The sequence below is a fragment of the Callorhinus ursinus genome, unplaced genomic scaffold, assembly GCF_003265705.2.
Source record: "Callorhinus ursinus isolate GAN/ISIS: 27379988/994484 unplaced genomic scaffold, GSC_fseal_2.0 scaffold76, whole genome shotgun sequence".
In the NCBI taxonomy this organism is placed as follows: Eukaryota; Metazoa; Chordata; class Mammalia; order Carnivora; family Otariidae; genus Callorhinus; species Callorhinus ursinus.
This window is the reverse complement of record NW_027397138.1, coordinates 664,999-675,035: the sequence shown is the minus strand read 5'-3', so window position 1 is coordinate 675,035 and position 10,037 is coordinate 664,999. Positions and strand designations below refer to the sequence as shown.

The 10,037-nt window shown below is 40.1% G+C and overlaps 1 protein-coding gene across 3 annotated transcripts in view; it reads left to right on the top strand.

The window, feature by feature from the left end:
* Positions 1 to 650: 650 nt before the first annotated feature.
* Positions 651 to 10,037, top strand: part of CEP57 (centrosomal protein 57) — a 37,985-nt gene continuing 28,598 nt past the window's right edge. The window contains exon 1 of one of the 3 annotated variants that reach the window (XM_025893427.2): positions 651 to 932. In XM_025893427.2, the coding sequence (XP_025749212.2) occupies positions 888 to 932 (45 nt within the window). In that variant the 5' untranslated portion in view covers positions 651 to 887. Of the gene's footprint in view, positions 933 to 999; positions 1,280 to 9,593; positions 9,686 to 10,037 lie in introns of those variants that run through there. The other 2 variants (XM_073887147.1, XM_073887148.1) reach the window with 2 other exon arrangements.

The following is a 10,037-nucleotide window of genomic DNA, read 5'->3' as shown; positions in this document are numbered from 1 at the left end:
TGATTGGCTGGGAAGGCTACTGCGTCACTCGGTCGCTCCTCCCAACCCCTAACCCCGGCTACGCTGGGAGCTCCCACAAAGGGAGGAAATTGCTGGCCAATGACGGCCCTACGCTTTCAGCGCGCGAAATCCGCTTCAAACTCGCTCCGCCCAAAGCCCCCCGCAGCGCCCGTATGTAGCCGCCAGTCCCAGGTTTGAGTGAGAACGCCCCAATCCAATTGGGCAAGTGTTCGTGAAGGTTTACTCTCTGCCTCCACTCTTTTTTCCCTTGACTTCTATTGGGCAAAGTCACCAAAGCCCCTCCACATTCTATTTTGTTATTGGTCAAAATCTAAGTACTTCACCTAGAGAGGCGTCTCCGACTCGAGCTCACGCTCTCTCCGGCGTTTAGTCCAAGGGAACTGATGGAGTGTTTGAACTTCGCACTTGCTTTTATTGTTTCAGTCATTCTATCCCATTGCCACTGGAGACATCACAACCCATAGCCAACATTTCCTCCTCGATGCGGCCCGCCCCTTTGTAGAGTCCTCAGAGCCGTGCGGTAGTCGGCAGCGTTAGCAGCCCCCGCAGTTTCAGCGATGCGCTACCTTGTGACGTCAGCGAGGGAAGAGGCGGATTCTCTCCTACTACCGGAAGACGTCCGCTTTTTTGATTGGCTACTCAAGACGCCCGTTAGGACGTGTTGCCTTTTCAGTGTGCACTCCGAGCGTGGGTGCCCCTGTGGGGGTGTGTGCAGGGGTTTCTAGACCCGGCACCAATACCCCAAGCCCCTTCCATCAGGGGTTCGGCTTAGGGTCGCCCCTGGTGGGCGGCTCTCGAATCTTAAGGAAGAGCTCGAGAACCCGGATCCCCCCAGGGCTGCGGAGGCCCTCTGGGTAGGCAGGAAGATGGCGGCAGCGTCGGTCTCTGCGACTTCTCGTTCTCAGATCTCGGTAAGAAGCGGCTGACGTTCAAATAGGCTCAGTCCTGGCGCCTCTTTGCTTTTCCTCACCCTTCAAAGCGCTCTGGGCCCAGAGTCTCACCCCATTCTGGGGAACGGCCGGGGATGCCCCTTGCTCCCCGGATGTTCACTGCTCCTCTGTGGAGGCTGCACCCTTACCTCGAAACAGGCCTGGCCCGTCCATCCCCTCTGCTCCTTTCACCTTCCGGCCTAGCAGCGCAGGTTGCCGAACTTTACCAGGATTCGCTAGGGTGTCTACCCACGCCCTGGCCTTGGGAAAACAGTGCAGCTTTGGTCACGTGGGTGTAACGGCCCCTCTTGGAAACTCGCCGAGACCAGGTAGGCCCCTGAGTTGGCTTAATTGGCAGCTGTTGAATAGTCCTCAGGATCGAGTGCTTACTAGTTGCTGCTTGTGCTGATTCCATTGCCTGCAGTGCCTCCCGTCGCATATTCCCAGTGACTTTGTTCTTGCTTGTACCCAGAGCGCGCGCTTTCCGCCTCCGGTGTTACTGTGCAGCGTGTACATGCCGTTCTAGAGAGGCGACAGGGAGAGCTGAACCTAAACATTGTTTTCGCCTCTCCAGGGGCCACCAGCCGGTTCAGTCACTATCTGTCGAATTGGAATGTCAGCGCTTAGTGTTTGGGGATCCGCCACATTGGGAATAGGCAGAAAATGGGGGGAGGCTCAAGTGAGAGCCGTTGTATCTTCATTTAGCTAAAGCGGAGTGCCTGGCATACTTTGAGTCTCTAAGATTACACAGGTGAATGAGGTAGAATCCCTGCGTTGAAGGAGAAGACACTGAGGAGAAACTGCATGTAATTAGGCTGTTACGCAGTTCAGTTTGATAAATGCTGCTATGGTAGAATAACTTAGGCATGAATGGTTAGTAGTTCTTGGGTGTAAGCTAGAAACAGTTTCCTAGTCGGGAAATGGAGCTAGCTAGCTGGGTGGGAAAGGAATTGTAAATGCTTGGCACAAGAACTGAAAAGAAAAGAAGAAAAAGGCACCACAGGCGTTTCTAGGTATATGCCAAGATAATAGGAGCTTTCAGGAAACTAAATAATTAGGAATGAGCAGAGGTCGTGTGGTGGTAGAGTTGGGTGAGATGAATTGTGGAAGTAGGTAAAAACGTGAAAAAAGAAGTGAGGGAAGAAAACAGGGAACTCTCAGGGTAAAGTTATGTCATAGACTCTAACGGGGAGAAGTTTAGGGAGCATTAAGAGCAGTCACCTTGGGGAACACAGTTTTCCTCAGTTTCAGCTTTTGGTGACTTAAGGTTTATGATAATGAGGCCCGAAGTAACTCAGTTTCTGCATAATGGGAGTCGAGATTGCAGGGCAGTCAGGGAAGATTAAGGAGAAGGAATGAATGAAGCACTTAAGAGTTCATTCCGGAATTAGTTTGGTAAAAGGGAATATAAAAAGAGGAACTATTAGGAGGAAGTGTCCCTAAGTAGATGGATGAGATTATATAGGAGTTGTGATTAAATTTAAATGGGAGAAGGTGGCTTTTCACTGCTTTCAAAATTTAGCACTTAGAGACTGAGCAAGAAATACTCCTGTGTTAATTGAGTTGTACTCTGCTAAGTCCACCTAGCTGAGCAGTGGTACTGGGATGTGCTGTCAACCCTTATTCCTTAAGGTGGCCTGGGCATAAATTTCCTAGAGTGTTTAGTAGAAAAGCATATATATTTTTACATGCTAAGCTCAGCTTTAATTGTATTCTAAATATCAAGAATACACTTTTCAAATATATAGGATCTTTTGCAAATCAAAAGTGTAATGACCTTCTTAATTTGACTTGCTACATCAAAATGTCTAATTTGGAAGTCAGTTTCAAAACAAAAATGACTAAATTTACTTTATTAGTGTATAAGAAATGGCCCTGCTCAGTTTAACTGTCCTGTAAGAAATAAGGCTGGCATTTCCAACAAAATTTAAAAAGCATTTAGCTTAGCAAACAGCCAATCATAAAATAAGAGAACACAAAAATACCTTTAAAACTACAGCATAAACTCAAAGGCTATTCATATTCAGATTTTAGGGTTGTATTAACAATCATATTTAAAAAATTCATATGTATTCAACACTCATCACTCATAGACCCAGCTTGGAGCTTGCTATATAGTAAATAGAGATGCTTTTATTAGGCAAGGATTTTTAACAGGCAAATTCACAAATGGCATTCTTGAGAAAGCAGCGACTATGTAAATCTCAAATGTGAACAGTGTGGAAGGAGGTGTAAGTTCAGATTGTTTTTTGCAACAGCAGCAAGAAGAGTAACAACAGCAGGTAACATGGACTGAGTGATTGCTGTGTATCCTTTCCGTAGTGGCCACCTCAGGAAAGCAGCTATGACTGGGCACAGTGACGTTAAGTAGAAGTATAGGCAGCATAGTCTTGAAATAGAAGAGTATCTTTCCTTTCTTATTTTCTCAGTATCCATAGTCAGAACTCTTCTGTCACTTTGGACTTAATGCTAATCTCCTGACTGGTCTCTCTGCCTTTTTAACCAGGCCCTGTAACTAATGTACTCCATATTTTTTTCTCTTAAAAGGTTTATTAATATATCATAGATTTTTTAATACTAAATATATAAAAGATTTATCTTTGAGAATAATAAAATGGATAACTTTATGCTTCTTCTTGCTTCTTCCTGCTTTTTCTCTCATACATACCACCACCATACATTTTGAGAATATAAAATATATAGTATTATCTGGCAGTCATGGTTTTAAATGCTTTTCATATAGTAACTCATTAGTATTTCCATTTTTGAATGAGCAAAATGAGGCACAGAGGTTAAGTCAAGTTTACACAACTAGTAAATGGTAGAGCCAGTTTTGTTGTTCACTGGTTTGCCAGGCATTCAAAAACAATTCTCGTGATCATCCCTACGTGTTCCACAAGTGCAAAAATTTCTCTAAAGCAACAGTTTTCAAAGCATGGTCCGAAGACCTTTGGGGATGCCTGAGGCCCTCACAAGAGGGTCTACTATTACCTTCCTTACGCAGCCACTTTGTGGGAGACCAGCTTTTCTTGTATATCAACCAAAATAGCATATCCAGCAGAGTGAATGCAGAAGCAGATATAAGAATCCAGCAGCCTTCTTTAAGTTAAAAATTAAAGAGATCTGTAAAAATGTATTTTAAAAAAAAGTCACTCTTTTCATTTTTTTGGATGACAGTCATTTTTCGTTCAAAAATTATATTTATGGTAACATCATGGGTGTATCGTTTTTAAATTAGGAAGTATGTTAACATTTAGATATAACCCACATGAAGAAAAAGCTTTTTGGGGTCTTCAGTAATTTTTAAGAATGTAAAGGGGTCCCAAAACCCAAAATGTTTGAGAGGGGCATCAGTGGTTTAAACTGCAAATTGAGGGGCGCCTAGGTGGCTCAGTCATTAAGCTTCTGCCTTTGGCTCTGGTCATGATCCCAGCGTCCTGGGATAGAGCCCTACATCAGGCTCCTGCTGAGCGGAAAGCCTGCCTCTCCCTCTCCCACTTCCCTTGCTTGTTTTCCTGCTCTTGCTGTCTCTCTCTCTGTCAAGTACATAAATAAAATATTTTTAAAAATAAATATATAAACTGCAAACTGGGCTGTGGGTTACAACTGGGTGGTGGGTTGTGGAATATGTTTAGTGACTAAGGACATAATTTTTTTTTTTTTAAAAGAATAAAGAGAGAAAATAGTTCAGCAAACAGACCTGTGATTGAAATGGCAGGGTCATAGAGGGTGCATCTTTGGCTTTCTTTGATAATGCTGAATGGTTTTCCAAAGCAATTGTACCAGTATGTTCCCACCAACAGTTCCCTTTAATCCATATCCTCTTGAACAGGTGGTATTGTCTCACGTTTGAATTTTTGCCAAGAAGAGAGTGTGAAATGCTCTCCTGTTCTTGTTCTCGCGTGTGCTCCCCTGATCAGTGGAGAAGATGCACGTTTTACTTTTTCATAACTTTGCTAATAGTTTTTTTCTTCTGTGGAATACTTGTGTCTTTTGCCTGTCTTTAATCGGTTTGTCTTTTCCTACTGATTTATAGTCATTGTGTATTCTGGATGTTAATGCTGTATTCTAATTAATCTTTGGCTTGTCTTTCACTTGTCTAAGATCTCTTGATGGGAGCTACTAATGTTCGTGGGGTGAAATTTATTAGTGTTTCCTTTTTATGTTCAGTGCTTTTTGGTTAAGATATTCTTATAGCAAAGGCCATTAATGAAATTATTATGTATTTTTTCTACAAGTTTTTAAATTGGGACCTTTTAAGTCCTTAATATGCGCGAAGTTAATTTGTGTGCTGTGTGGTAGGGATCTAGTTTAATGTTTCTACTTAAGATATGCAATTTCTCCAACATTACTTGTTAAATTTATCTTTCCCCAATGGTTTGCATTTCTAGCTATCAGTATATTTCTGTATGTGTATGTTTGTTTTACTGGGCTCTTTGTTCCATGGTTGTATTTCTCTCTCCTTGTATCTATACTCACTTAATTAAGGATTCTCCTTTTTATATTTCTGAGAGAGTACCTGCCTGTCTTCCTTGTTCCTTCAAGAGAAGTGTTAGCTATTCTTGGTCCTTTGCTGTTCTTTAATAGAAATTATAAAATCTATTGGAATTTCAACTGAAACTGCATTGAATTTCCAGTTCAATTTGGTAATAACCAATGCCTTTAAGATATGAATCTTGTGTTTTGTTACTCCAGTTTTTTTGAACTTTAACATTTTTCAGTAAAATTTTATAATTTCAGGTCTTGTATATCATTTATTAAATTTATTTTTTAGTTTATTTTTTATATATTTTCATAAGTGCCGTTTTCTAGCTGTTATACAGTACTGTTATACATTCTTTCATATTAATTTCACTCAGCAATTTGTCCTAAACTCTAATTCTAATAATTGAGGATTCTTTGGTATTTTCTATTTAGATGATCATAACCTGTGAAATTTTTATTGTTTTCAATCTTAACATTTATTACTTCCTTTCATTACCTTAATATGCAGGCTATGAAATGCAGCACAACTTTGACTAGAAGTTGCCTTGCAGATATCTTTCCTTGTTCCTGAATTTAAAAGGAATGTTTTAAATTTGTACCATTAAATATGTTGTCATGTTTTTTGGTAAATTTTCTTATTACTGTAGGAAAATAGTTCTTTAATAATGGCTCGATATTGAATTTTATTGATTACTTTTTTGCATTTGTTGATGATCATATGGATTTTCACATTAAAGTGAAATGGGTGTTCTAATGTTCACTCGGTTTTAAACATTCCTGGAAAAACCCCATTTTGCACATACTATATTATTTTTTTCTATATAGTTGAGTATGGTTTTGCTAAATTGTATTTAAGTTTTTATGTACCGGATTTCTTCAAGCCATGTTGCTCATTCCATTTGAAAAGAAGTCAAATAATACACACTTCTTATCATCCTTCATACTTAATGCAGTGCCATACACAGAGATGTTCAATAAATAACTTGAATCATAAGTGTTCCTAAGTAGGAACTAAAGTTACCAGGGAAGAAAGTGATCAGGTAAAACATTTTGCCTTCAATTCTGAAAGTTTCTCTTAGAATCATATCATTTTAGTTGGAAGAATACTTATTGAATGCTTGGGGTCTTGGAAAGCATACTGATTAGGAGTTAGACTCAGGATATTAAGGATAATAGCTGTGAGACCTTAAGCAAATGGTTTAAGTTTTCTTAGCTTGTTTTTTTCACCTACAAAATGGAAACAATAATATTTGCTATGCTTCCTTCAGTGGTTCTTGTAATAACTAAAGGAGAATATGAGTGTGCTTGGAAAAAATATGTTGACAAATCTGAGGTTCTATGTTCAGTGTTCTGAAAAATTCCAAATACATTTTTCTGAACTCTAAAGTGAAGATACTTTCTTACTTGTCAGGATTGTTGTGAGGATCAACTAAGATAAAGGAAATGTAAATTGTAAAGTACCATGCAAGTTTGAGGTTTGTGGTTGTTTTTATTTTGCATATGTATATATTGCATGTATATGGGGGGGAGGGCCTAATTCTGCTTGAAAGATACTTTGCCCTTCAGTAGTTCTCAGGTACCCATGATTGAATGGCATGTGGCACTGAAAGCAAAAAGAATTCACTTGAAATCTTCTGTCATCTCAGATGGCTGCTATCTTGAGAAAGGTCTCTTGGCAGGGTTAGCTCTTGATAGGCAGCTATGGACTTAAATGGTAAACAATTTCATACACTAAGACTTTAAATGATGAGTACCTCACTCTGCCTAAACTGTGTGTATAGTGTGGTTTATTCTGAACACCAGCTTTCTTTCTGGGAGTCAGGAATGTAACCAGCACCCAGTGAAAACCTTGGCCACTGAGTCTAAGGGACCTTGGTAGAAAACACTTCACAAAAGTTGTCACTATTAGTTGCTGGAGGAATTAAGCACATCCTGTAAGCAGCTAGAGAGGAATTTTGAAAGCTTGTGCCTGATATCTTACAGACTTCACCCCCATGGGTCTTTTGCTTTTGCTATTTTCCTTTGTATCCCTTTGTTGTAATAAATCCTAGAGATGAGTATAACTATATGCTGAGTCCTGTCAGTCCTTCTAGCAAATCATCGAACCCTGGGCTGGTCCTGGGGACTCACAAGTCATGGTGACAGTAGTTGGAACATTCCCAAAATTCAAGTTACCAGACACCAGCCAAGAACCAGCTTTGAAAGCAGACATCTCTAAGTATAGCAGTCGCATGTCTGCTATGTTAATCCTTTCTGCACAGTCTCTCTATGACATTTGTGCTCTTTGTTGTTTGGTATAAAGGAAATTATATTTTGTAATTTATATTTTATAAATATATGTAACTATAATTTACTTGAATAGAATAATTCAATTTTATAGACAATGTGCAGTTTTTCCTGTTTTGCAGAGGAACTATATAATTAATTCATTCAACAGATTTATTTTTTTAACATATAATGTATTATTTGTTTTAGGGGTACAGGTCTGTAATTCATCAGTCTTACACAATTCACAGCGCTCACCATAGCACATACCCTCCCCAATGTCTATCACCCAGCCACCCCATCCCTCCCACCCCCCACCACTCCAGCAACCCTCAGTTTGTTTCCTGAGAGTAAGAGTCTCTTATGGTTTGTCTCCCTCTCTGGTTTTGTCTTGTTTCATTTTTTCCTCTCTTTCCCTATGGTCGTTGCAAGTGGCTGCATAATAGTCCATTGTGTGTGTATACACACACACACACCACATTTTCTTTATCCATTCATCTGTTGATGGACATCTAGGCTCTTTCCATAGTTTGGCTATTGTGGACATTGCTGCTATAAACATTGGGGTGCACATACTCCTTCGGATCACTACATTTGTATCTTCAGGGTAAATACCCAGTAGTGCAATTGCTGGGTCGTAGGGTAGCTCTATTTTCAACTGTTTGAGGAACCTCCATACTGTTTTCCAGAGTGGTTGCACCAGCTTGCATTCCCACCAGCAGTGTAGGACAGTTCCCCTTTCTCCGCATCCTCGCCAACATCTGTCGTTTTCTGACTTGTTAATTTTAGCCATTCTGACTGGTGTGAGGTGTTATCTCATTGTGGTTCTTGATTTGTATTTCCCTGATGCCAAGTGATGTTGAGCACTTTTTCCATGTGTCTGTTGGCCATTTGGATGTCATCTTTGCAGAACTGTCTGCTCATGTCTTCTGCCCATTTCTTGATTGGATTATTTGTTCTTTGGGTGTTGAGTTTGATAAGTTCTTTATAGATTTTGGATACTAGCCTTTATCTGATAGTCATTTGCAAATATCTTCTCCCATTCTTTCGGTTGTCTTTTGGTTTTGTTGACTGTTTCCTTTGCTATGCAAAAGCTTTTTATCTTGATGAAGTCCCAACAGTTCATTTTTGCCCTTGCAAGGGCCTTGCCTTTGGCGATGTGTCTAGGAAGAAGTTGCTGCAGCTGAGAGGTGGAAGAGGTTGCTGCCTGTGTTCTCCTCAAGGATTTTGATGGATTCCTGTCTCACATTTAGGCCTGTTTGAGTCTGTTTTTGTGTGTGGTGTAAGGAAATGGTCCAATTTCATTCTTCTGCATGTGGCTGTCCAATTATCCCAACACCATTTGATGAAGAGACTGCGTTTTTCCATTGGACATCCTGCTTTGTTGAAGATTAGTTGACCAGAGTTGAGGGTCCATTTCTGGGTTTTCTGTTCTGTTCCATTGATCTATGTGTCTGTTTTTATGCCAGTACCATACTGTCTTGATGATTATAGCTTTGTAATAGACGTTCAACAGATTATTAAATATCTTTATCAAGTGTTTTTATGGGAACTTAAACTCAATTTTCCTGGGTCAACTGGGTGTCGTACAATCAATTCAGTTCTGCTGCTGACTAGGCTGGAGATAGTGCAAGCCCCACACTTTAAGCGGCCAGCTCCCACATGACTGCCCCTACCTTAATCCCAGGCATCCTGAAGGTAGGTTTTTTTACTTCTGCCCAGTCAACTACAAATGGAGTTTCCATGACCCTTTTTCCTCACATTTATTAATTTGCTAGAACAACTCACAAAACTCAGGAAAGTGAGTTATGCTTACAGTTAGTTGTGAGAGTTTTTTTTCTTTTTTTTTTTTTTTAATAGAGGATACAACTCAGAAACAGCCAAATGGAAGAGATACATAGGGCAAAATATAAAGGGGCTTCTATGACCACTCTGGATGCTCCTGGAACCTCATTGTTCAAGAGTTTTTATGAAGGTTTCATCAGGTACTTACGATTTATTCAATCATTGGCCATTAGTAAATGAACTCAGTCTCCAACCCCTCCCTTCTCCTGAGGTCGGGGTGTGGGGCTAAAATTTCTAATGCTAATGACTTGTTTGGTTTTTCTGCTACCAGCCTTCATCCTGAAGCTATCTAGGGGGTCCCACTCTTGGTATAACAAAGACACTTGTCACTTAAGAAATTCCCAGAGTTTTTGAATCTCTGTATCAGGAACCAAGGACAAAAACATTTTTTTTTTTATTCTACAGGGCATAGAGATACTAAATATATCAAGTAGGAATAAGCATTTTTAAAAAAGAATAAAGGTGACAGAGTGACAGAAAGGGGCTACTTTA